This window comes from Penicillium cinerascens (assembly GCF_028974065.1).
Source record: "Penicillium cinerascens strain IBT 15544 chromosome Unknown contig_24_segment0_segment0, whole genome shotgun sequence".
NCBI lineage: Eukaryota > Fungi > Ascomycota > Eurotiomycetes > Eurotiales > Aspergillaceae > Penicillium > Penicillium cinerascens.
The window spans coordinates 2,795,527-2,818,934 of NW_026695290.1; the positions used below are offsets into that span (position 1 = coordinate 2,795,527).

The window sequence follows — 23,408 nt, forward strand, 5'->3', positions numbered from 1 at the left end:
TAATTTGGTGGCCAAGTGGTTTGTAGTGCCAGGTGGGTCTGCCGCGATATATATAGTTGCAAGCCATGTAGATAATTGGCGCCTGTTTTGTAACCCCTATTTCGATAGAGCAATCGCGATAATGTTCAATTCGATGGTTACCCAGACAAAGAGAAGAATAAGTCTCGCATAACACTATTGACTTCGAACATGTGACCCCTTGTCTGTGCATCTGTGCTGCAGTCCATGCATCTCCCGTCGGAAGCTTCCTCAAAACCAGGGGCAGCGAGTGCTGCCCATTTAAATAATCATTCCGACCTTGATTCATCACGTTCGATGCTCACCGAAGCGCCACTCTCCACTATGGCGCCTATACTGACAAAGCGGCAAGCCGAAGAACTGTACGGATGTACTCTAAAACCGGGCGATATTCCGGCTAATGCGGACACAGACACAAAGCAATGGTCGGTTATCTATCGTCAATCAACGCTTCGAAAAGTATTGATGCCCTCCGAGAAGAGCTCGGAATAAGTGAATCTTTCACCGAATCCTCGGTCAAGAAATACGAAGGACTTCTGGAGAGAAAGTGGACCAGTAATGCTCGCTTGCAGAGAAAAGTACGACATTTCTGATATAAATCACCTCAATTGGCATGATCCAACTACAAAAACAAACCAAACCACTAACACACCGCAGATAATGGACCTAGAATCCCAGCTAATAACTCTCCAATCCCAACTCCCCCATCCAAAATCAGCCTCCAAACGCGACCCAAAAACCTGGCTCCCAGGCACAGCAACATACACCCTCCAATCCCACCGCAGCGCAATAAACGACATTGCCATCCACCCAGTCCACTCGATCCTCGCCTCCGCCTCCGACGACAGCAGCATCAAAATCTGGGACTACGAGCACGGCGAACTCGAAAAAACACTCCGCGGACACCTACGCAGTACCAACGGCGTCGATTTCGGCGGAACGCGTGACAAAACGGTTCTCGCATCCTGTTCCAGTGATTTAACAATCAAGATCTGGGACCCGGCGAACGGATATGCGAATGTGCGCACGTTAACGGGACATGAGCATTCCGTCTCCAGTGTACGGTTTCTACAGGAGGGAGGGAATTTACTCGTTTCTGTGAGTCGAGACGAGAGTATTAGGATCTGGAATGTTGAATCTGGATTCTGCGTTAAGGTTACACATGCCGGCGACTGGGTTTATGCTGTTAGTCCTTCGGTTGACGGGAAGTGGCTTGTTTCTGGGGGGAGGGATAGGGTTGCTACGATTTCGGATGTTGGGTCTGGTGGTGTGAGGGCTGCTTTGGATGGCCATGAGAATTATGTCGAGTGTTGTGTTTTTGCACCGGTGGCTAGTTATGGATATTTGGCCAAGATGGCGGGAACGAAGAGGCCGGAGGGATTGGGGGAGTTTGTGGCTACGGGATCGAGGGATAAGAGTATTAGGCTGTGGGATTCGAGGGGTGGGTTGATTAAGACGTTGGATGGACATGAGAACTGGGTTCGTGGGCTTGCGTTTCATCCGGCTGGGAGGTATTTGCTTAGCGTTGGGGATGATGGGACTATGCGGTGTTGGGATTTGGAGCAGGAAGGGAGGTTGGTTAGGACAACGGAAGGGCATGGTGGGTTTGTGAGTTGTATTCGATGGGCGCCGAGTGCTGTGGAAGCTGATGCTTTGGGGACGGTGAATGGCGTAGGGAAGGGTATTCGATGTGCCGTTGCGACTGGGTGCACGGATTCGCGGGTGCGAGTGTTTCGATAGATACTACAATTTGAACGAGAACAAGGATTCAATAGTGATATAAGAATGTGCAAATAGCAGGCCTAGAATCATATACATGATATCCAAACTGATGCAAGAAAACCTCAACTATTCAGTAGTGACCACAGCCTGGCCACTTCCCCAGCCATAATGAATCCATCTCTATCAATCATGTATCATGGAAGAGCTTTTTTGGGAACCGACCCTCGCATAACGATAAACTCCAGTGAAAACCATGCCAAGCAAATAAACCCAACCCATAAGATCTTGAATAAGATCGGCGACGGATCAGGTGTTCCCGCCCGGTTGCCAAAGACCCGGACAATTTATAAGACCGGAAACCGGGAAAGAGCAGGTTGCAGGGCGAATGGCGAGGAGGCATGTGATGAAATGGGCGATGAATTCAAGAGGCCGGAGAAGGCCATATGGGCTGAGGAGGAGTGATTGAAACCAATCACCAACTTCTAGCCATAGTCTTCATTGCCATCATGATCATCATCGTCCACATCACCCTCATCATCCTCCGCAAGACTTTCTCCATCGCCGGGAAAATGCCCGGCGCGGCAGCACAGTCCTCTGCCCCGAACCGTCGCGGTTCTGCAAACGCCTGGAAACGCCATTAACCACCCGACCCGTCTGTCGCCGCGACGCCGATTGCGCCGCCGCTCATAATCGCGGCCGTCACGGTTGTGACGGCGGCGGTGATACTCATGAACAATGCCCTCTTCAGTTCTCTTCCTCCAAGAAGTAGTAGTTGCCTGCCAACTTCTGCTCCTGGTCCATCTGACTCTGGTACTTGTTGATACGAGGACGGTAGCTGTTGGGGTCACGACGGAAAGTGACGTCCAGGTTTTTCAGGAAGCGGTTGCAGCCAGTGACCAGGGACTCGGGGGTGTTGGCGCGAGCATCCACGGACGCCTGACCGTCGAATACGATGACACGGTCAGCAAGGTAGGTGGCCATGATGAAATCGTGCTCAACGACGAAAGCAGTCTTCTTGGTATGCATGATGAAACGCTTGATGACACGGGCAGCCACGATACGCTGCTCGGAGTCCAGGTAGGCAGAAGGCTCGTCGATGAGATAAATGTCGGCGGGGATACCCAGAGCCAGGACAATGGCAACACGCTGCAACTCACCACCAGACAGGTTCTGAACCTCCTGGTCGATGAAATCGTCAATCTTAAGAGGCTTGTAAACATCGGTCTGGAACTGGGGCGAGAGGAAAGCGGCCTTGATACGCTTGAAGAAGAGCTGACGGACGGTACCCTGGAACTTGGGGGTGATCTTCTGGGGCTTCATGCTAATGTTCATCTTGGGGACGGAGGAACCGTGATCGGGCTTCTCAGCACCAGCCAGCATCCTACAGAAAGTGGTCTTTCCGGTACCGTTCTCACCCATCATGACAAGAATCTCGGAGTCAGTGAAGCGACCAGTCTCAACCTTCAAGTGGAACTTGCCCAGGGTCTTCTCCATGGTAGGGTAGCTGAAAGCACGGGCCTTGTCGGCAATGAAGTCGTCACCGGCCTCAGTCAGACGGAAAGTGAGGGACTCGTCACGGAAGCGCAGGTTCTCGGTAGGGATGTGACCGTCCAGGAAGATGTTGATACCTTCACGGACAGACGAAGGCAGAGTCACCACACCGTAGACAGCCGGGCGACCGTAGAGCACGCAAATGAAATCGGAAAGGTAGTCAAGAACCGACAAATCGTGCTCAACAACAATGACGTAGTCATCAGGGCGAAGGAGGCTGCGGATGGTGCGGGCAGCAGCCAGACGCTGCTTGACATCCAGATAGGACGAAGGCTCATCGAACATGTACACGTCGGCCTTCTGAACACACACCAGACCAATAGCGAAACGCTGAAGCTCACCACCGGAAAGGTGGCCAATATCACGGTCTGCGACCAGGCGCAGCTCCAAGACATCCATGATCTCCTCCATGTTGTCCAGACCGGCACGGGCCTTGATCAGCTCTTCCACACCCTGGACAGGGCCCTTCACAGCACGGGGAATCTGATCGACATACTGAGGCTTGACCACAGCCTTCAGGTTATCCTCCAGTACCTTGGTGAAGTAGTCTATACTTGATCAGCATTTTATCCGCCGAGAACTCGATATCAACTGGTAGGGCTTACTCTGCAACTCGGATCCACGGAAGTACTTCAGAATCTCCTCCCAGTCAGGCGGGTTATCGTAGCGGCCCAGGTTGGGCTTGAGCTTGCCGCTCAGAATCTTCAGCGCAGTACTCTTGCCGATACCGTTGGTGCCGACGAGACCAAGCACCTGACCGGGACGGGGCATGGGCAGACGGTGAAGCTTGAAGCTGTTGGCCGAGTAACGGTGGGTAACCTGGGTTTCCAGGTTGGTGGGCAAGTTGATAATGTGAATGGCACCGAATGGGCACTTCTTCGGACAGATACCACAACCAATGCACAGCTGCTCGGAGATGAAGGCGATTTTCGACTCGGGGGTCACTTCGATACACATCTTACCCGTGCGGACCACGGGGCAGGACTTCTTGCACTCCTGGCGACATTTCTTCGGCTTGCACTGTAGTTCGAGAAGATTTTGTGTAAGCCGGCTTTGAACGAGACGTAGGTGGGATGTGCGAATCGCGATTAGCGGGGTATTTGGGACGAACCTTATCAGAGTTGATAATCGCAATACTATAGAAATGACTCTATTAGCAATGCGCCATTGAAAGGGCCCTCTTCAAGACATACCGAGTGAGCTTGTCAGACATGGTGGCGGGATACGGTTCGAGGAACCAGAATCAGGTATCAAAAGCGGGTAACAAAAAAGATTTTCGAGGATGAAGTTGAAAGCCTGCAAAGTTCGAGCAATATGAGGCCGCCGCAGCCAAGTGAATCGGGTGCAGAAGAGCACCAAGTGTCGCAGACTCGAGCGAACAAAATGCAGGAGAACAATAGCAATGAGTGATGGGGGGGCAGAATTGAACTTCTTTCTTATTGTGGGCTGTCGCACCTGAGGCATCCAGTGACCGCCCGCGCCGCGATTCTTATTTAATGGGAATTTGAATGTTTCTAATTGGGTGGTCGGCTGAATAGATAATCCGACTCCCGGATTCGTCTCACGTGACCTACCACCTGTCCGACGTCAAGCGAATACGCTAGCCCCGAAGGGGGGGCCCTGTGTCTGCCTGACATCTCAGGCGGCAACAGATCGGCCGTGCAAACCAAACCAAACCGAATCAAACCCTCCCCCAACTCTCGTTCTTCATCACTCGTCTCGTCTACACCCACACCTCGTCCATCCTCCTGCCTTTCGCCCACTATTCATTTTACAAATTGATAATTTAGTTCCCCCTCTTGCGGGGTCACCACGCTATGGAATGTAAGTGGTTCTGATTTTTTTTTACCGCCGAGGCTCTGTCCGAACTCTTTGTCCGGGTACTTCTCCGCGTTCTTCGACCCACTGCACGAGATCCAGAATCTACCTTTTTTACTCGAGATCGAGAAGCTTCTCGACCTGTGTCCTATCAATCTGGTGCTGCCGTTCTCTCTGGGTGCGTGATCGATGTCAATTTCTCAAGGCCTCCCTGGCCTATCGTGCCCGCGTCTCTGCTACCCGTCATCAAAAACCATCCTTCCCCATTCGACTTGATATTCTACCCCAATATACTGCCTGAGAGCTTCGGTTTCCCCATCATCCGAGTCGCGTACCACTCGTCTACCGTCCTCTGCATATCTGACGTGCCCGCCTGCCGGGATTGAGCTTCAATGCTGACTGCCCCTCTGTCACAGCCTCTAGCATGGTGATCCCATCGGGTCAAGAACCTTCTTCTACCTCCATAATGCCGAACGGCTTCCCTCACTCACCAGCTCTCCATGATACACGAGCTGAATCCGATGTGGTCGCCAAGAGCGAGCGCAGCCCATCTGAGCCCGTCGAGTCCCATCCCGTCTCCGAGTCCTCCCCCGAGCCCGATGCCGCGGACGACTCATATGATGCCGAGTCTCTGGCCTCCGACGGCGAAGATGATGAAGTGGTGATGGAAAACAGTGGTGATGAGTTCGATGCGTCCAGCCGTGAAAACTCTTCATCACCGCACCCCGACCGAGGTATCAAGCGCAAATCGTCGCCGCCCGACGAAACCCAGTACATGAGACAGAACCCCGATTTGTATGGACTTCGCCGGAGTGGTCGAGCGCGCACAACGCGTCATCTCGCCGACTCTTCCGACTCTGACTCCGATGCCGTTGCACCTCGTGCAAAGCGTCCGCGCAAGGAAATGTCCCACCATCCTTCGAAGACCTCGCGGTCGGCGACGGCCTCGTCATTCTCGGAATCTGACAGTGACGAGTACGGCGGTAAAGCAAGCAAGGCGAGACGTCGCCGCGCGCTGAAGCAAAGCGCCGGCATGGAGCCTTCACTTTCTGAAGTCCGCTTCTCGACCAGAACCGCTGCCAGGGTGTCCAACTACAACGAAGATGATGATGAGGACGACATATTCGAAGACGGCGCAGATCAAGTTGCGGACAACTACTGGCCCCAGGATTACGTGGATACTCGCCCTGCCGTAGATGTGGTCCTCAACCATCGCTTGAAGGACGGCGTGGATCCCCGCGATCCTACTGTCGATCGAGAAGACTTTGAATTTTACATCAAGTGGCAAGAGCAGTCTCACTACCATGCCACCTGGGTGCCCAATGAGGCTCTCGGCGACTACCGGAGCACGCGTCGCGTTGATAATTATGTTCGAAAGGTACTTCATGAAGACCTACGTCTTCAACACGACCCTGAAGCCCCTCCTGAGGACAGGGAAAAGTGGAATCTTGATCGCGAGAGAGACGTGGAGGCGATTGAGGACTACAAAAACGTCGAGCGCATCATTGGAAACCGGGAAGGTGTGAATGGCACAGAGTATCTCGTCAAGTGGAAGCGACTCTTCTACGATTCATGTACCTGGGAACCGGAAGACTTGGTCAGTGACATCGCACAGCGTGAGGTCGACCGTTTCTTAGATAGGTCTGCTCGAGTCCCTGTCTCTGATCGGAATGAATCAAATCCCGCTACTCGCAAGCCGTTCGAGCCTATCCACGGATCTCCTAGCTTCTTGGAAAATGGCGAGCTCAAGGATTTCCAGATTAAGGGCCTGAACTTCCTTGCTTTCAACTGGGTCAAAGATCGCAACGTGGTGCTAGCAGACGAAATGGGTCTCGGAAAAACCGTGCAGACCGTCTCCTTCATCAACTGGCTGCGCCATGTCCGACGGCAACAAGGCCCATTCGTCGTCATCGTTCCCCTCTCTACAATGCCCGCGTGGGCCGACACCTTCGATAATTGGACGCCCGATTTGAATTATGTCGTCTACAATGGCAGCGAAAAATCGCGCGCGGTCCTCCGCGAGTATGAGCTGATGGTGGATGACAATCCCAAGCGGCCGAGGTTCAACGTACTCTTGACTACATATGAGTATGCCATGAATGACTCTTCGTTCCTTGGACAGTTCAAGTGGCAGTTCATGGCTATCGACGAGGCGCACCGTCTCAAGAACCGTGACTCTCAGCTTTATGTGAAGCTATCTGAGTGGAAATGCCAGGCCAAGCTTCTCATAACAGGTACACCAATCCAGAACAATCTTGCAGAATTGGCATCCCTAATGGACTTCCTCAATCCTGGCGAGATTGAGGTTGATGTCGACATGGATCTCAACTCCGAGGCTGCATCCCAGAAACTGGCCGAGTTAACCGATGCTATTCAACCTTTCATGCTACGGCGTACAAAGTCCAAGGTCGAATCCGACCTCCCTCCCAAAACCGAGAAGATTATCCGTGTTGAGCTTTCCGATGTTCAGCTGGAATATTACAAAAACATTTTAACCAAGAACTACGCCGCGTTGAATGACGGTGCCAGGGGAATGAAGCAATCGCTCCTGAACATCATGATGGAATTGAAAAAGGCTAGCAACCATCCTTTTATGTTCCCCAACGCAGAAGCAAAAATTCTAGAGGGGAGCCATCGACGAGAGGATATCCTCCGGGCCATGATCACCAGCAGTGGAAAAATGATGTTGCTCGATCAGCTGCTGCGCAAGCTGAAAGAAGATGGCCATAGAGTTTTGATTTTCTGCCAAATGGTTGGCATGCTGAACATCCTCAGCGAATACATGGAGTACCGGGGCTACAAATACCAGCGACTCGATGGTACCATTCCGTCTGCTGCTCGTCGCCTGGCCATTGAACACTACAACGCTCCGGAGAGTACCGACTTTTCATTCCTTCTATCAACTCGCGCTGGTGGTCTCGGTATCAACTTGATGACTGCTGACACAGTTGTCCTTTTCGACTCGGACTGGAACCCGCAAGCAGATTTGCAGGCCATGGCCCGAGCCCATCGAATTGGTCAAACAAGGCCTGTCAGTGTTTACCGTCTTGTTTCGAAAGACACGATCGAGGAAGAGGTTATCGAGAGAGCCCGCAACAAGCTTTTGCTCGAGTTCATCACCATCCAGCGTGGTGTCACCGACAAAGAGGCCTCGGACATGCAGAACAAGATGGCCCGCGTGATCGGCGAACCTAACTCGACCGAGGACATCTCCCGGATTCTCAAGCGGCGTGGCCAGAAGATGTTTGAGCAAACTGACAATCAGAAAAAGCTTGAGCAGCTTGATATCGATTCGGTTCTTGCCAATGCAGAGCTGCACCAGACTGAAGAATCAGAGCAGATCCAAGCCGACGGTGGTGAAGAGTTCTTGAAGGCCTTCGACTTTGTGGATATCAAGGTCGACGATCTTAGCTGGGACGACATCATTCCTCAAGAGCAACTCGAAGAGATTAAAGCAGCTGAGAAGCGTAAGGCAGATGAAAGATATCTCAAGGAGGTAATAGAGGAGAATCGGCCTCGCAAGCGTGGAGCGCCCATCGAGGAGTCTAAAGACTCGCGGGAAGAACGCAAAGCCAAACGCCAAGCTAGAGCGCAAGTTGTCGTCGATGATGGCGAGGATGATAGCTCATTAGATCCGAGACGTCCCCTTGGCGAGAAGGAGTACCGTGCTCTTTCTCGAGCCTTCCTGCGCTTCGGTGACATGGCTGACTGCGAGGAACTCATTCTTGAGGATTCTCGGTTGCAAAACCGTGACCGAGACACTGTGCGCGCTGCTCTTCGCGAGATGACTGACAAAGCGGCGTCCTTGGTCAACGACAACATGGCGCAGATCGATGCTCTTAAGCAATCAGGCAAGAACATCACGAAGAAGGAGCAAAAAGCTGTTCTGTTTGATCATCATGGGGTGAAACGACTCAATGCCTGGACAATTGTCGATCGACCACCGGATATGCGTCTCGTCAGGAAGATCACAAGCTCTTTGGCCGATTTCAGGACGTTCCGCCTTCCAGAAGCTACCAAGTTGGCTGACTATAGTTGCCCATGGGGTGCACGAGAAGATGGAATGCTTCTAGTCGGTATCGCACGTCACGGATTCGGTGCTTGGACCCAGATTCGCGATGACACGGACCTGGGCCTTGGCGATAAGTTCTTTTTGGAAGAGCACCGGGTAGAGCGGAAAACGCAGCGTGCGCAAGGGGAGGAGAAAACGACCAAATCCCCTGGCGCCGTTCATCTTGTCCGCCGCGCTGACTACTTGCTATCCGTTCTGAGAAACAAGTACAGCAACGGAAACAATGCCACCGCAAGACGTGCAGTGGATAATCACCACCGGAACAACAAACGAAATTCTCGCGTTGGAAGTGGCAGTGTCTCCGCCTCCCCCGCCCCATCTTCTCGCAAGCGCGAGGTCGATCGCTCACGACAGCGTTCCCACACTCATGGCAGCCGAGAGGGTGACCGTCACCACACACCCAGCCACGATCGTCCAAAGTCTGGGCATGATCTCGACCGTCCACGTCACCGTCTCTCTGATGCGGCTAACGAAGAGCTCCGGCGTCGCAAGGGCCATGAGAATGGTATTTCAAGCAAGGAGGACATGGCTTTCATGTTCTTCAAGCCTATTGTGCCGAAGTTGAAGGAAGCTCCCATGATCACGGCCAAGTACTACCCGAACAAGTCCGAACGAGCGCAAAAACTCCGCGAAACAATTGTGGACATTGGAGAATTTATCAACAAGAACCTTGGCGGAGGGTCAGCTATGGCATCCCTCGAAACACGCCTGTGGTAAGTTTATCGACTATCAGTCGACGTGCTCCATTCACTAACTTTTTTCGCAGGGACTACGTTTCTGTCAACTACTGGCCTAACAAGGAGGCCAGCGGTTCCAAACTCCAGCAAATGTTCAATAAGGTGAAGGAACACAAGGCCAAGTCTTCCAACGGAGCATAATGCGAAGGAGCCTTGCCCGTCGCGCCGTCGGCGGCTCACTTTGCTTTGAGATTATATTTTCACGGGCTTATGACATACTACATATAAAGCATCTTGGCCTTAGTCCTCAATGGCAGGATACCCCGGTTCAGTGATTTCCCTCTCGGTTACCTATCAGAATCTCGTCATCCGTCACCGAGATGACACCTCAAACGGATGACTATTGAAAGTACATACTGATGCAACTCGTTGCATGGCATTGCGAAAGGCGTCGAAATGAATTGCGCAACCCAAAAATTACCAGCACAGAAAGGAGACCTTCCGACTTGAATATGATTCGAATCAGACGATATTTGCATGGCGTGCTTGGGGTTCTTTTGCTTTGGAGTTTTCATTTCCATCTTCATTTCCTTCCCTGGCAGATCTTGCTGGACCTGGATCTTTTTGGCCTCAGAAAGGTCGGCATGGGGTTAGCTGGATCTGCCCTTTTCTTATTCTTGTTTCTTTTTACCATTTTGGCATCCTTGCATTCACTTTGGCTTCAGTGCTAGTGGTGCAGCTGGCATTTTGTGTTCTTGTCCCTTTCATTTTTTTTTTTTTTTGAAGCACATGTACCCTATGGAGTGGCTACCACGGCGTCGATTGATGTTTCTGGATCTGACAAGATCATTCAGCTGGTTGGGAGCTCGTTCGAGAAGTCCCTTTCTTTTTCTTCCTAGAACGAATCGAATGGATCCCCCAGGGGGTTTCTCATTGGGTCTCAAATTCAGTTCGATCTACTGTAATGTCCAGAATCATTGCTCTTGCACTTATACAGGGCTACAATTGGTAAAACAGAAAATTTGAATATAGTCATTAATATTGACAATCCCATCAAACCCAGAGTGGGTAGGAAAAAGCATCCTGGTTTGCAGCAAAAAATAGCGCACCAACATATAAAAGAGCTATTCGTACAGTTGATGTCCCATTCCCCTCACCCTTTCCCTTTTCAACCATGAGATAAAACAGACCCAAGGCCCTTCCGTAACTCCGTTCGCGCCATATGAAACACCCCCGAAATCAAGAACACGGCAGAGGTACAAACCCAAGTATATCGGGAGAATGCAGCCCGGGACTAATGTAGCACTCAAGCAGCAGCATTAACCTCAGCGGCCTCCGCAGCCTTGGCCTGCATCTGCTCCTGCTCCTGCTGATTCCTAAACTGCTGCTGCTGATGCTGCAACTTCTGCAGACTAGTTGAAAGATTCGTCGTCGGCGCAGCAGGACCGCCAATACCACCGACAATAGCACTGAACAGCCTCAGCTCGCCGTCAATGACATCGTCAAAGATAGCCTCCTTCTCAAGCCAAGACTGCTCGCGCTTTGGCCGGATATTATCCCATTCGGCGCGCAGCTGCGCGGACTCTTTCTCCGCCCAGTGGATCTGTCGCCGCAGCAGGCGGTACAAGTCGTGCGGGCGCATGGCCAGCTCGTGGTCGTCGAAGCCGAGCTCGGGTCCGAACTCTGGCATTGTTGAGTCCTCGTCATCGGCGGCGCCTGTGGATAGGATGGATTCATGAGGCTCGGACTCGGCGCCGGGTTCTTTGGGCGGGTGCGAGAGCTTCAGGCGAATGCGCTGCAGTTTCGAGGCCGGTGTGCCTGCGGCATTTCCGAGGGCGCCGGCATTTGCCTTGAGGTCGGATGGGCGTAGGGTATCTGTTTCGTGGACGGAGCGCATGTGCTTCGTCAAGGCGTCTGAGCGGGTGAAGTTACGGTCACATTCTGTGGTTGTTGTTAGCAGCTGGACTTGCAATTTTGGGTCAAGGAGCGATGTCTAAAACATACCGGGCAGGGTGCAGTAGAAGGGCTTCTCTCGAGTGTGGCTCCGCATGTGAGCGCGCAGTGCATATGCACTGGCGTGCGTTTGGCCTTTACGGGAGCAGTCGGTCCACTCGCACGAGTACCGCTTCTGTCGGCTGCCGATATGCTCGTTGTGGATGTGCTGCACCAGGCCATCCATGTTCCCCAGATCGCCTGCGCTGCATCCATCCCAGCGACATATGGTGACCTGGTCGGTGCTCTGGCCGGTGTAATCGTCGTCTTGGTTGTTACCCAGCACGCCCAGGAGGCTGGGTTCGTTTGGGACGTCTCCGGAGCTGTCGGAGGAGATGGAGGCTGTGGGGGAGGGTGGGGGGATTTCATCTTGGACGGAGGACAGTGGTGTCTGTCGGTCCCAGGAAGCGACGCCTGTGCGTCTGCGCTTGGATGCAGGCATGTGGGATCCTGTTGGTGACTGGGCGCGGCTTTCTTGCTTGATGGACTCGTGGTCTGACTCCTCGGCAAAGCCGACTGAGGAAAAGGGGGAACCGTCTCGGGAAGCCATTGTGATGGGGTTTCTTTGATCCCTGGTTCTTTGATCTCAAGTCACCGAGGGGTTTGATTGTATCGCCACGGCGACGTCAAGGGTGAAGCGTTTACTTTCCCCGACGCGGGTGATATGGCATCACGTGATGAGGAGACGCAGCCGCGACTCGCGCTTTTCTCGTTTCTCGGTTCTCTCTTCTCGCACACACAGCACAATTGATTTGCTGCCATGTCGCTATTTGCACTAACCTACAGTTGGCTGATCTTATGAATAATCATGGTAAGCTTCATTCTTTATTCTACCTAGTTTATGCACAAGATGAACAACAAAGAAGAATTCTGCAATTCTGACAGTCTCCATGCATTTGTTTCGGCTTATGCGTTGTGAGACTGACTGTTGACTCTTCTACACTTGATCTGACTCATGCAATCAACGTGACATTGTCATCATATTAAAAATCGATCCAAAGCTAACTGTCATGGTAACTGTAGAATTCTCTCTTAGTAGCGCGGCCCAGCGACCGTGTGCTGCTTTAGGATCGCATCGACCTCCGCCAGCTCTTCATCAGAGAGCACCTGCACTCCGCTCATATTCTGAACAACCTTGTCGACAGTGGTGCCTCCAGGGATGGGAATAATAGTGGGCATGCCGGGCTTGCCACTCAAGCTGCGAATCCACGCCAAAGCAATCTGAGCCGGGGCAACCCCCCTTGCGAGAAGCCAGGCTCCGGACTTCATTGATCAGCTTGAGGTTGTGCTGGAGATTCTCCTCTTGGAAGCGGGACATGTGTCGCCGCATGTCACCCTCGGGGATGTCGGCCAGCGAAGTCACGGCACCGGTCAGGACACCCCGGCCCAGAGGCGAGTAGGCAACGACGGGGATATTAAGCTCGGCGCAGGTCTTGGCGATGTCGTTCTCGAGGATGTCGGTGGACCACAATGACATCTCGACCTCCACGGCGGCGATGGGGTGCACCTTGGCTCTAGAGTAGTAGTCAGCATAAAATATCCAAATGGAGTTCACAAATCAGAAACGTACGCTCGCCGGATAGTCTCTGCATCCACCTCGCTCAGACCAATTCCTCCAATCTTGCCCTCCTTCATGCACTTGGCGAGAATCTCGATCGTGTGCTCGATGGGGAAGTTAGGGTCCTGACGCGCACACTCAAAGATATCAATCTTCTTCTTGCCATCTAGCAGACGCAAACACTCATCCACACTGCGGCGGATGTTCTCCTCTGAGCCATCGGGGATAAGTTGGCCGGGCTTGAGTCCACCTTTCACGCTGAGAACGACCTTGTCGGCGTTCTCGGGGTATTTGGTGAAGTATTTGTTCAACAGGTGCATGGAGTTGTACTCCGGAGTACCGTAGAGCTCGCCACCGTTCCAGAAATTGGCGCCCAGCTCCAGGGTCTTGTTCAAGGTCTCAAAACACACTTCCTGCGCCGGTGGCTGGCTGGCCCATGTCATTCCTGGCGTTAGGGTCAGCGTGACGGCTTCTCAATGATAGGTGGAGGGGAAGCTGTACTCATGGTGCCGTAGCCGGTGGCACCGACTTCCTTTCCGACGAGGGTAGGCATTACGTGGAGATGTGACGGGAATTATGTACGGCGGTAGGAATATTATCGGGTGTTGACGAAACAGGGATAATCGATGAAGTTTGAGCTTTGCGCCAGACGGGTCTTTTATAGAGGGGAAGGAGATAGAACCGGTATCGCCGGCTCTGTGGCCTAAGTCCAAAATCCGCTAGGCCCACATCGTTAACCCCGATCCTCTTCTATCGGCCTCGACAACTTCGCTTGCGCTTATTCAGTTACACGTGGACTGTTAGAAGCTTCGGGTCAATTCTTCAGACATTCTTCAGGACTTACGATCGGTGTCCGAGCTATATGCGTTGGCAGGTAAGGGTAGCGCGGCCACAGGAGCTGACGCAACGCCGGAGTTAAGGTTCCGCCCTCGGTCATGTCATTTTATCTCAAACTATGACCTGCGCGCAGAGTGTATGGATCAACCCAGCGCTTTAATAAAACGGTGCGAAATTCTGCAGACTACCTGGAAACTTTCCTCACTACCAGTCAGGGAGAAGACGACTCATAAGTTCTCGATTCAGAGACCTACAAGTTCATAAAGACATTTCCTGGTCAAAATTAATTCAGGTCTTGCAGTGAAATAGCAACGGCCGCCGCCACTCCCAAAGGTGCAGCAGTGACCAAGGCTTCGCCGGACCAGCAGCCCCTTTGGCTTCATAAAATTGAGATCAGCTAGTGCGTGCTACTAAGAAGAAGCGTCGTTTCAAACCTTGATATCGGCCGCCTTCGTCCTTTTGCACTTCGTCCTAGACTATCCTGTATTGTATACTTAACAGTCACTCTTCACATGGCAGAAGTCCAAAGTTTCTTATAGTATTCAACCTTGCCTAGGAAAAAAAGAATATCGCGATACACTAATACAGTTATGAAGATCATCACATAATACAAATCATATAAGTTCATCCCGAGAAACTCCCCTTTTTAATAATACCATAGTTTACCCCCTCATCGCAGGAACCCGATCTCAGAACGGAGATCATTAGAGCCGGAGTCATCTCCCAGCCCTCGCTCGTCAGAGCTATCGATCATGTTGCGGAACCGGTGGTCAAGTGCCTTGGAAAGAGCATCGAAGATAAAGGGCAGGTCTGACGCTTGGAGCTTATTTCCTCCGGTCCATCCGGATCCGACCTGGATGTTCTCGATGGGTTTGTCGTCTCCGTGACGAATGTTGGTGGTGTACATGGCAGGTTGCGTGGTTTTAGTCGCGCTGGCAGTGGGTGTTGCTGTGATATTCTCAGGCGTGTCTTGCCAGAGCGAGATGTGAACGGAAGTGAGAGGAATAGGCGTCTGGGAAGTTTCGGGTTCTGACACGCCTAGCACAGCGAAGGCATCGGCGAGATATCTCTCAGCAGCAGGGATAAGTCTCTGTATCTCTGTTAGCATCGCTCCAGCCTAGTAGGGCATAGGAAACATACTGGGTCACGAGGCTGGATATTTGTTGCCGGCTGAACCTGGCTCACAGTGCCTGATTCGCGGGTTGGGCGCGCGTAAACTGAAGACAAAGGCAGCATAGCCAACATCGCAATAATAGACCAGGTGGACCTGATTGAAAGCAAAGACATGTTGAATTGGTCGGTGCGGGTCGGGTTGGATGTCTCAGGTGAGGTTCAAGATGCGAACTTCGAGGTAATGACGAGGGAAAGTACCCAAAAGATGCGTCTGAGAAGAACGTTCAACACGCGAGGATAATTCAGGATTCACCGGTGATTCAGAGGTCTTATATTATTTGGGAGATGGGAATTTTTTGCAGTGATGTGGAATGAGGGCTGGACACAAATGCCAGCCATCGAATATTTTAACCACGCCTCCGGGACAGCCACTTAATTGACCAGCCATCAATAGAAGATAGCTTGGCCTCGGCCTCTGCTTTCAATAATGTTCTATGTAATTCGAAAAAAGCCAGGCGTTTTCCAGCAACGGTGGCCGTTGAGGGGGTGTCCTGGCGCGATCTAGGGATTTGGGCTGGATGTGGATCCCTTGAATGGCAGATCAACATTCCAAACACGCCACCCCCCGCGAATAAGGGCTGTCATAGCGATACCATAATGACAATGCCGAGAAATAATTACGAGAGTTACCGAGAAGATGTGCTTAGGGCAGACCCTGGAATGTCGGGGTGACACTCCTACCGTGCACGACTCGGTTCCAGGAAGCGATCAGATGTCAAGTCTCGACAATCGTCTTCGCCACGATACTTTCCCTCCGAAACAGCCCCACCAACTGGCCATATCCCGCTTGAATATTGTCTCCCTGCATCCGAGGTCATGACATGAGCACCTGGATGCGGCATTCAGGAGACTGAAGTGGTCTCGGGCGCAAAGTTGGCGTGCGGAGCAAGTCGAATCGGGAAGCTATCCTATGTAGAATATCAGGACCTGTGAAGCTGATGCTCAAGGTGACTGCTTTAAACCCCATTAACCTTTTCAATCTCATATAATCCATAAACCCGCCGGCCCGTGATAATATCACGTGGAAGAGAAGAGGACTAACGGCTCACTTAAAGTAGTGACCGTCTCAATTTTCCAACTTCCTGCCAGACTACCCTAGTAAACATACGGCCTCTCCCCCCACCAACACCCCGGAGCTGACACCCCATGTCCTGTCATGCATTGGGCCTCCATCAAAATTTATTCAATGAACTTCATATGTCTGCTGGTCTAGCGGCGCTACGAATGCCCCAGTTGAAGAACAGCATTTGAATACTTATTTTGGCCATGGAGAGCACAATTTCGAGTAAGAGTTCAAAAACGAGACAGCGAAAGCCACCTGGTGTGATATACATCATTTTCACCCGGAGCATAGGGGTTCGCTAATCTGGAAAAAGGTTGCTTATCAGCATACCGGAGCTACGTTTGAATTAAGTATTGCGCGTGGTCCTTACCGTGGTTTGGTTCTGTCAGAAAATGAGCTCAAAAGGCTATATAGTAGTTCTACATAGTTCCATCGCATCCATCATTGATATCTTACAACATCTGTTCTCCAGGCATTGTATGGTTCAACAGTCGCCAGAATTTTAGCATGAAATTTGTATTATATAGATGCTACAAGTACTCTAAAACTCTCTTTTGTCTAGATTCAATTAAAAAAACGAAGACCAAATACGTGGACGGACTTCAGAAATAAATGAGTTGCCTAACTACATAGGGGATGGTTAGCTAATCATCGAGGTGGAATCAGCCAATCAGGATTCAGATTTTCTCACTTCACCCGGAAATCTACCCCGTCGTGACGTTAACTCTGGCTTAGAAGTATGGGGATTCATCCCTCCAAAATGACATTCAGTTGGGGTGTCATGAAGTCCTATCTGCCTCGAATACGATTCCTCACAGTGCACTATGCCTACTTCATCGGAGTGTCCCTCGTCACCTCCGCTATCCTCTGGGGTAGCTCCACTCCGGCCTACAGCGTACGATACATTGACGCGTTGTTTTTGACGGTCAGCGCGATGACCCTCGCTGGTCTGAACACAGTCAACCTGTCTACACTAAACACCTTCCAGCAGATCCTGCTGTTTTTTCTGATAATGGCTGGGTCCACGGTAAGAGTCTCTGCATATCGCCGGTCCCCTTGATTGAGATAATGACATACCTGGCTTCTGGATAAGAAAGCTAATTACATTATAGATATGGGTCTCGATTGCAGTAGTTTTGGTCCGCAAGAGAGCGTTTGAGAAGAGATTTGAAGAGATCGTGCAAGAAGAAACTCTCCGGCGAAAGAGGCTCCGAAAAATGTCCAGTATTGGCCGTCGAATGTCCTGGACGCGCTCTTTATCGCGACAAACAATCGACTCGCAGCCGGATAGAATTCCAAACTCCACAACCTTCTCGCTCCAGCCCATCAAGTCACGGACCAAGAGCCTGGGGCAAATTTCAAGAAATGGTTCAGCTCACAGCAGACAATCTAGCCAGCAAGCAGATGATACTCAACCAATGACTAGATATCAAACTGGATCTGTAGGCACTGGCGAAAGAATACCGGATGAAGCCTCTCCTGGGGAGCCAGATGACGAAGCAACTGATGCTCACATCGCATTTACCCATGACGTACGGGATAGGCCCGAGGAATCCCCCTCGAGCCCAGTACGCCGACGCATGCGTCCTCCGTACATCAACGTCCAGAGCATGGCCGCTGCCCAGAACGGGCTAGAGGAAGGCGGACATGGCGGGGACTTTGATGGAGAGGCTGACAGTCATCTGCACTTTCTACGCAAATTCAGTCGCAATTCCTCGTTTCATCATCTGAGTGAAAGAGAACGCGAAAGGCTCGGCGGTGCAGAGTATCGAGCTGTGTCTCTATTGTCTATCATTGTTCCACTTTACTTTCTGCTATGGCAAGTTCTCGGCGGGATTGGGGTCGCTGCGTACGTTGCAAGGAACAAAGCTGCCGTGGCTAGGTCGAACGGACTGAATCCTTGGTAAGTTTTCATGTCAACTGATATTCTTGAGTTTCTTTCCAATTGTTGCTTGAATTTAGGTGGACGGGCTTCTTTTTCGCCATTTCTGCTTTCAACAATTCTGGGATGAGCGTGCTTGATGCGAATATGGTTAGTGCCACGCGGTTTCACTTCGAATGACTTGCTTGAGGTTTAATTTTGTGTTCAAGGTTCCCTTCCAAAGGTCAACGTATATGCTAATCACGATGGGCCTTCTCATGCTCGCTGGCAACACGTGGTAGGTCCTTCCCTGTTCTCCGAGTTGCTTGATCCGTATACTCATTATTCACTTGCAGTTATCCAGTATTTTTGCGGTGGATATTATGCGCTTTACGCTTCCTTCTGCCTCAGGGCGAGTATTTTCACTATTTTCGAGAGACCTTGACGTTCCTCCTGGATCATCCACGCCGTTGCTACACGACTTTGTTTCCTTCTGCACATACCTGGTGGCTTCTACTCTCTGTGCTCGTATTGAACGGAATCGATTGGGTGGCGTACGAAATCCTCAATGTGAGCCCACCACTTTCTTAACTTCCAGATCGAAAGACTGATGTATGTTTTTAGTACAACAATCCAGCAGTCGATATCGTCCCAGTCGGTCCACGTGTGCTGGACGGCCTCTTCCAAGCACTTTGCGTTCGAAGTGGAGGCTTCTACATAACCAACATTTCCGCCCTCCAAATAGGAACGCAGATGATCTATGTGGTAATGATGTACATTTCCGTGTACCCTGTTGTCATTACGATGCGCCACTCCAACATCTACGAAGAAAGGAGCCTAGGAATCTATGCCGACGACCCTACCGTGGGCGAAGCCAGCGAGACCTCTTCACTGAGCTCCTCTCTATCACACCAACCCCCCTCCCCGGGACGACTGTATTTCATCAAGCACCAACTCCGCGCACAGATGGCATACGACCTGTGGTGGATCGCTCTGGCCGTCATAATAATTTGCATTGTGGAAGCCGGCCAGTTCACCCGGGATCCAATTACATACTCGGCTTTCAACATCATCTTCGAGACCGTCAGTGCGTACGGCTGTGTCGGGATCAGTACAGGCCTTCCGAACCAATTCTATAGTTTTTCTGGGGGCTGGCGTACCTTGAGCAAACTTGTTCTTTGTGCTGTGATGATCAGAGGGCGTCATCGAGCTCTGCCGGTGGCTATTGATAAGGCCATTATGCTGCCTAGTGAAAAGCTTGCTAAAGCGGAGGAGGAAGATGCTTTGATTAGAATGGAGCGGACGATGACCCGAACGACTCGATGAGGGCCGTGAACAGCCCGAGAAAAAAAAAAGTATTATCTACCCCTGGTGCATGACAAGTGTTTGTTCTGCTCAGTCTTCATTGTATGTACTCTCTAGAAATGCTCTCCTTATCAAGATAGACCACTCATGAATGCCTTTCTTTTTTGATACCTTCCCCTGTTAGAAAAGATGTGAGAGAAGTCGGCCCAATCACTATTATTGACACGCAAGCCCGTGTGAAATTGGGGCAAGGTTGACGGCGAGCCTTCCCTGAGGCTGCTTATGATCTATAACAACCAGAGTTTGAATCATTATAGACTTGATAGTTGGAATAATCAATCATTCATCGGGCGTATCTGCCAGAAGTATCCATTCAAAATAGATACAATGGTGCATGAACAATATTACAACGATTTCGTAGTCAGTAACCAACACCAAGATCTCAAACACCATCATTGAAGGTGTAATAGTTCATCCATCGCTAGAAAAGATCAGCGAAGTGCAATATAAGGCTTCGATCAGTCGAAATAACATACCTTGTCATAGGGCTTCGACGAATCACAGAAACGTAAATCAGTCGCAAGTCGAATAACATTATCAAGATCATGATTGATAGTCGATGCATGAATCTGTCACTTGAATAAGAATCATCCAAGCCACATCACCCACGCAAGAACACATACCATGTGAGGCTTGTGCAGGACAACATCGCCAGCCTCGTATGCCGAAACCAGCCATCGCCGACCATGTTCGCGGGCAAATTCAGCCGGGAATTCTGAAAGAAGGCCCGTTGCCATCATGTTGGAGTTGAAAGCTGATCTGGCCTCTTCATCTGATAGACCGGCTTGTTTGCCTTTGATGAAAAATGCTTGCTCCATTTCGATGCCGATGCTATCGCCTGTGGGACATGAGTTAGCATTCTTTCGCAGACGGAGATGAAGTGAGGAGAAAAAACATACCACCTTCGAGATAAATCAGTCCGCCGCCGGTAAGCTTGATGTCCCCCATCGGGACCCATGCTGTGACACTGGTGGGGTCACCGTATCGCAGGAAGATCTGATCGTAATGAACCTGATTTCATTGAGTTAGAAAGGCTGAGGGTTTCAGAGAAGGCAATGGCATCTCTAGTCTTACTCCAATCGGCTTCGATCCTGGAATATTATTCCTGAGCAATGTGCGACGCAGGCTGAGTGTATCCTTGCCCCAGCCAGAAAACTTCGCGATAAAATCGTACAGCGCAGGGTGGTTGCAGAACTTCTCCGCATACCAATCCTGATAGTGAGCGTCCAGCGCGAGGTCGACGAACTGTGCTGCCTTATCACCGCCTGGCTTCCCGTTCCCATCAACATGACCGGCTCCAATGCCGGGGTACTCCAAGTGACTCTTCGCTGGATCGAAAATGCCATCCACGGGCTCAGTGCCAGGCTTTAGGACGCCAGTTGATTGTAGGGAGGTGAAGTATTGGCTACGGGCTTCGAGAACATCGTTGCGGGGGAGAACTTGCTTCAGGAAGAGATAGCCGTCTTGTTCATAACGTTTGCGAAGTTCCTCGAGAGGAAGACTTGGATCGGATGGGCGAAGGAAAGCTGCGTTCTCCGAGGTTAAGGGACCATCGTTGACGGCGAGGTTGTCTGCTGTGACGCCGACCATTCTGGAGTTGGATGGGATGTCCAGAGTGATATGGGGAGAAGACGGGGATGAAAAGTTGTTATCTTCAGGATGGATCTCAGGACGATTTTATATCCTGTCTTCTACAGTCGACTTCCATGATGGCGGGGTAAACAAGAACTAATCCGGAGAGATATCCAACCATATCATAAAGATTGTCAGCGCTGCCCCGCATGATCAAGGTATTCGGCTTTATTCGTGGAGCGTTCAATCGCGTGGAACAATTTATGGTTGTGTGATGCCACGGTCGATGCGCAAGGCACAGATTTGGGCATTTGTTTCCGCATTTTGAGCGGGGAATGTTTCTCATCCGGGCGAAGGTGGAGAAGTCGTTGATGCTCCATGCGGGAAGGAATACTCTTTTCGTCTGCCCTGCGGAAGTCGCAGAACACTGCAAATAGTTCAAACATGAATTTCATGTGCTTGAATAGCTTGGCCCTTTTTGTCTCTAGACCCCAGGGGGAAGAGGTAGACAACGGGCGGTTGGTTTAGGCACAATTGTTTTGTTGATTCGACTTTCTTTCTCTCATGGTAATTAAATGTGATACTCAATTTTTCATCTGGCTATAATTTTCAACCCCATAACAACTTCAATTGGCCCCTGAATATAAGGATGCCATCTTGGGTCCAGCACATCTGCAATGGACTGAAGTAATTTCGCTGGTCTCCCTTCAAAATACCAGCAGTTCTCCATATCTTTCAGAATAACACAGTAATACGCAAGTAGAATAAGCGCCCCGGGATGTCGCTCAGATATCAGGGAGATAAACGCTACCTCCAAACGTACCGGCCACACGCCGAGAATATTCCATGGGTTAGCATGGGACTTCCTCTTTGCACGCCCATGGAGGGCAAATGACTCAGTCAATGTATTTGCAGCAGACTGATAGATTTCGATAGACTCGTCTGACCAGGACCCGTCATCTGGAACGAGAGACTTGAAGTAGTCCAAGTACGGCAGGTCCTCGCGTTCATCTTCGAACTTATTCGCTCCGTACTCGTCCCATGCAAAAGCCAGTGCGCTTGCCGGGCCATTTTCGATTCGGTCCCAGACATCGCAGAGCATTGAACAACCGGCGCGAATGAAATGCAGCCATTGAGGAAGAATCAGTTCCGTTTCGTCCGAGTTATCTTCCACAATGAGAAGTGAGTTGATGGCGTTTTGGGTATCCGTCGCAAAGGAATAAATGATCAGTAAGTAAGCAAATGACAATATTGCGTCGCAGTTCTTTTCGTCTGGATGGTGAATTGCATGACGAAATTGTGGAAGTGCTGAATCTTGGTGAGCACAGGCGTGAAGGATATATATCTGTCGCTTTGTAGAATTTAGGTATCCCATATGTAATAGCGTACAAGCCAAGATGCCTTCGAGCAGGAATACATGGTTGTATGCCAGATCCGGCACGACGTCAAGCCAGATTCTCTCTGTCTGGTCATTTGTCACGAAGCTTTTGTAGGAAGAAGAAAAGTAATGGTCCAAAGCTTCGGCATCCAATTTGTTCAGGTTGTGCCTTTTTTGGATTCGTCGTATATGGTCTCGTTTCCTAGACATGCTGGCTATGTTGCCATCTAGTCTTGTTGAAGAATCCGTGTTGGTAAAGTATCGCAGCTTATTCCCTCGGAAGAAAGTCTGCAAGGGAGCAGCACTCCAGTCAAGATTTGAACACCCCTTTCGACCGTGCTGAGCAGACCAGTGGCCTTCCATTCGCTTGATAGATGCACAGAGGTAGTTGCATCCTGGCGCCTCGCAGCGCCACCCTTGCTCAAGCGGCAGGTAGGGCAGAGGGAATTCGCTAGCACTAGGTGGCCTTACTTCCTCCGGTTTCCTCAACTTGAGACTTTTTGCATAAGTGACGAACGGATGTCGTTTGTTGCTATAGATGTGATGGATATCCTTCAAGTGCCGAGGAATGGCTGCTGGCTGGATTGCGTAGTGGCAGGCGGTGCATATTAAGACTTGATGGGCGGAGCAATAGTGAAGTAATCTCTCTGGGAGTATAGATGGAATGGTGTCAGCCTCCATTCTGTCTTCATGGCTGTGATGATGATGATAATGAAAGTAAGGTGAGTGTGTCTCGCTTTGGATGATGCGG

General features: G+C 50.9%; 9 protein-coding genes across 9 annotated transcripts; 3 read left to right on the plus strand and 6 right to left on the minus strand.

The window, feature by feature from the left end:
• Window positions 1-315: 315 nt before the first annotated feature.
• N7498_004150 (WD40 repeat domain-containing protein) lies at window positions 316-1,758 on the plus strand (the record flags this gene model as incomplete). Its single annotated transcript, XM_058451212.1, has 3 exons — window positions 316-380; window positions 431-596; window positions 676-1,758. The coding sequence occupies 3 exons, from the start codon at window positions 316-318 to the stop codon at window positions 1,756-1,758; spliced, it is 1,314 nt and encodes a 437-aa protein (XP_058310674.1).
• Window positions 1,759-2,484: 726 nt separating this feature from the next.
• On the minus strand, window positions 2,485-4,504 carry N7498_004151 (ATP-binding cassette domain-containing protein; the record flags this gene model as incomplete). The annotated part of the gene is made up of 4 exons (XM_058451213.1): window positions 2,485-3,839; window positions 3,897-4,311; window positions 4,403-4,427; window positions 4,485-4,504. The coding sequence occupies 4 exons, from the start codon at window positions 4,502-4,504 to the stop codon at window positions 2,485-2,487; spliced, it is 1,815 nt and encodes a 604-aa protein (XP_058310675.1).
• Window positions 4,505-5,533: 1,029 nt separating this feature from the next.
• N7498_004152 (chromatin-remodeling ATPase CHD1) lies at window positions 5,534-10,063 on the plus strand (the record flags this gene model as incomplete). Its single annotated transcript, XM_058451214.1, has 2 exons — window positions 5,534-9,894; window positions 9,948-10,063. 2 exons carry the CDS (start codon window positions 5,534-5,536, stop codon window positions 10,057-10,059), a joined length of 4,473 nt encoding a protein of 1,490 aa, XP_058310676.1. The 3' UTR covers window positions 10,060-10,063.
• Window positions 10,064-11,164: 1,101 nt separating this feature from the next.
• On the minus strand, window positions 11,165-12,400 carry N7498_004153 (C2H2-type zinc finger protein; the record flags this gene model as incomplete). The annotated part of the gene is made up of 2 exons (XM_058451215.1): window positions 11,165-11,799; window positions 11,863-12,400. 2 exons carry the CDS (start codon window positions 12,398-12,400, stop codon window positions 11,165-11,167), a joined length of 1,173 nt encoding a protein of 390 aa, XP_058310677.1.
• Window positions 12,401-12,882: 482 nt separating this feature from the next.
• On the minus strand, window positions 12,883-13,961 carry N7498_004154 (aldo/keto reductase family protein; the record flags this gene model as incomplete). The annotated part of the gene is made up of 4 exons (XM_058451216.1): window positions 12,883-13,071; window positions 13,115-13,364; window positions 13,421-13,853; window positions 13,910-13,961. The coding sequence occupies 4 exons, from the start codon at window positions 13,959-13,961 to the stop codon at window positions 12,883-12,885; spliced, it is 924 nt and encodes a 307-aa protein (XP_058310678.1).
• A 954-nt stretch (window positions 13,962-14,915) lies between these two features.
• Window positions 14,916-15,532, minus strand: N7498_004155 (uncharacterized protein; the record flags this gene model as incomplete). The annotated part of the gene is made up of 2 exons (XM_058451217.1): window positions 14,916-15,335; window positions 15,386-15,532. The coding sequence occupies 2 exons, from the start codon at window positions 15,530-15,532 to the stop codon at window positions 14,916-14,918; spliced, it is 567 nt and encodes a 188-aa protein (XP_058310679.1).
• Window positions 15,533-17,241: 1,709 nt separating this feature from the next.
• On the plus strand, window positions 17,242-19,668 carry N7498_004156 (uncharacterized protein; the record flags this gene model as incomplete). Its single annotated transcript, XM_058451218.1, has 6 exons — window positions 17,242-17,508; window positions 17,594-18,384; window positions 18,444-18,513; window positions 18,573-18,640; window positions 18,699-18,912; window positions 18,967-19,668. The coding sequence occupies 6 exons, from the start codon at window positions 17,242-17,244 to the stop codon at window positions 19,666-19,668; spliced, it is 2,112 nt and encodes a 703-aa protein (XP_058310680.1).
• Window positions 19,669-20,089: 421 nt separating this feature from the next.
• On the minus strand, window positions 20,090-21,297 carry N7498_004157 (uncharacterized protein; the record flags this gene model as incomplete). Its single annotated transcript, XM_058451219.1, has 5 exons — window positions 20,090-20,128; window positions 20,184-20,276; window positions 20,331-20,545; window positions 20,607-20,718; window positions 20,782-21,297. The coding sequence occupies 5 exons, from the start codon at window positions 21,295-21,297 to the stop codon at window positions 20,090-20,092; spliced, it is 975 nt and encodes a 324-aa protein (XP_058310681.1).
• Window positions 21,298-21,871: 574 nt separating this feature from the next.
• Window positions 21,872-23,020, minus strand: N7498_004158 (uncharacterized protein; the record flags this gene model as incomplete). The annotated part of the gene is made up of 1 exon (XM_058451220.1): window positions 21,872-23,020. The coding sequence occupies one exon, from the start codon at window positions 23,018-23,020 to the stop codon at window positions 21,872-21,874; it is 1,149 nt and encodes a 382-aa protein (XP_058310682.1).
• Between the last annotated feature and the right edge of the window lie 388 nt (window positions 23,021-23,408).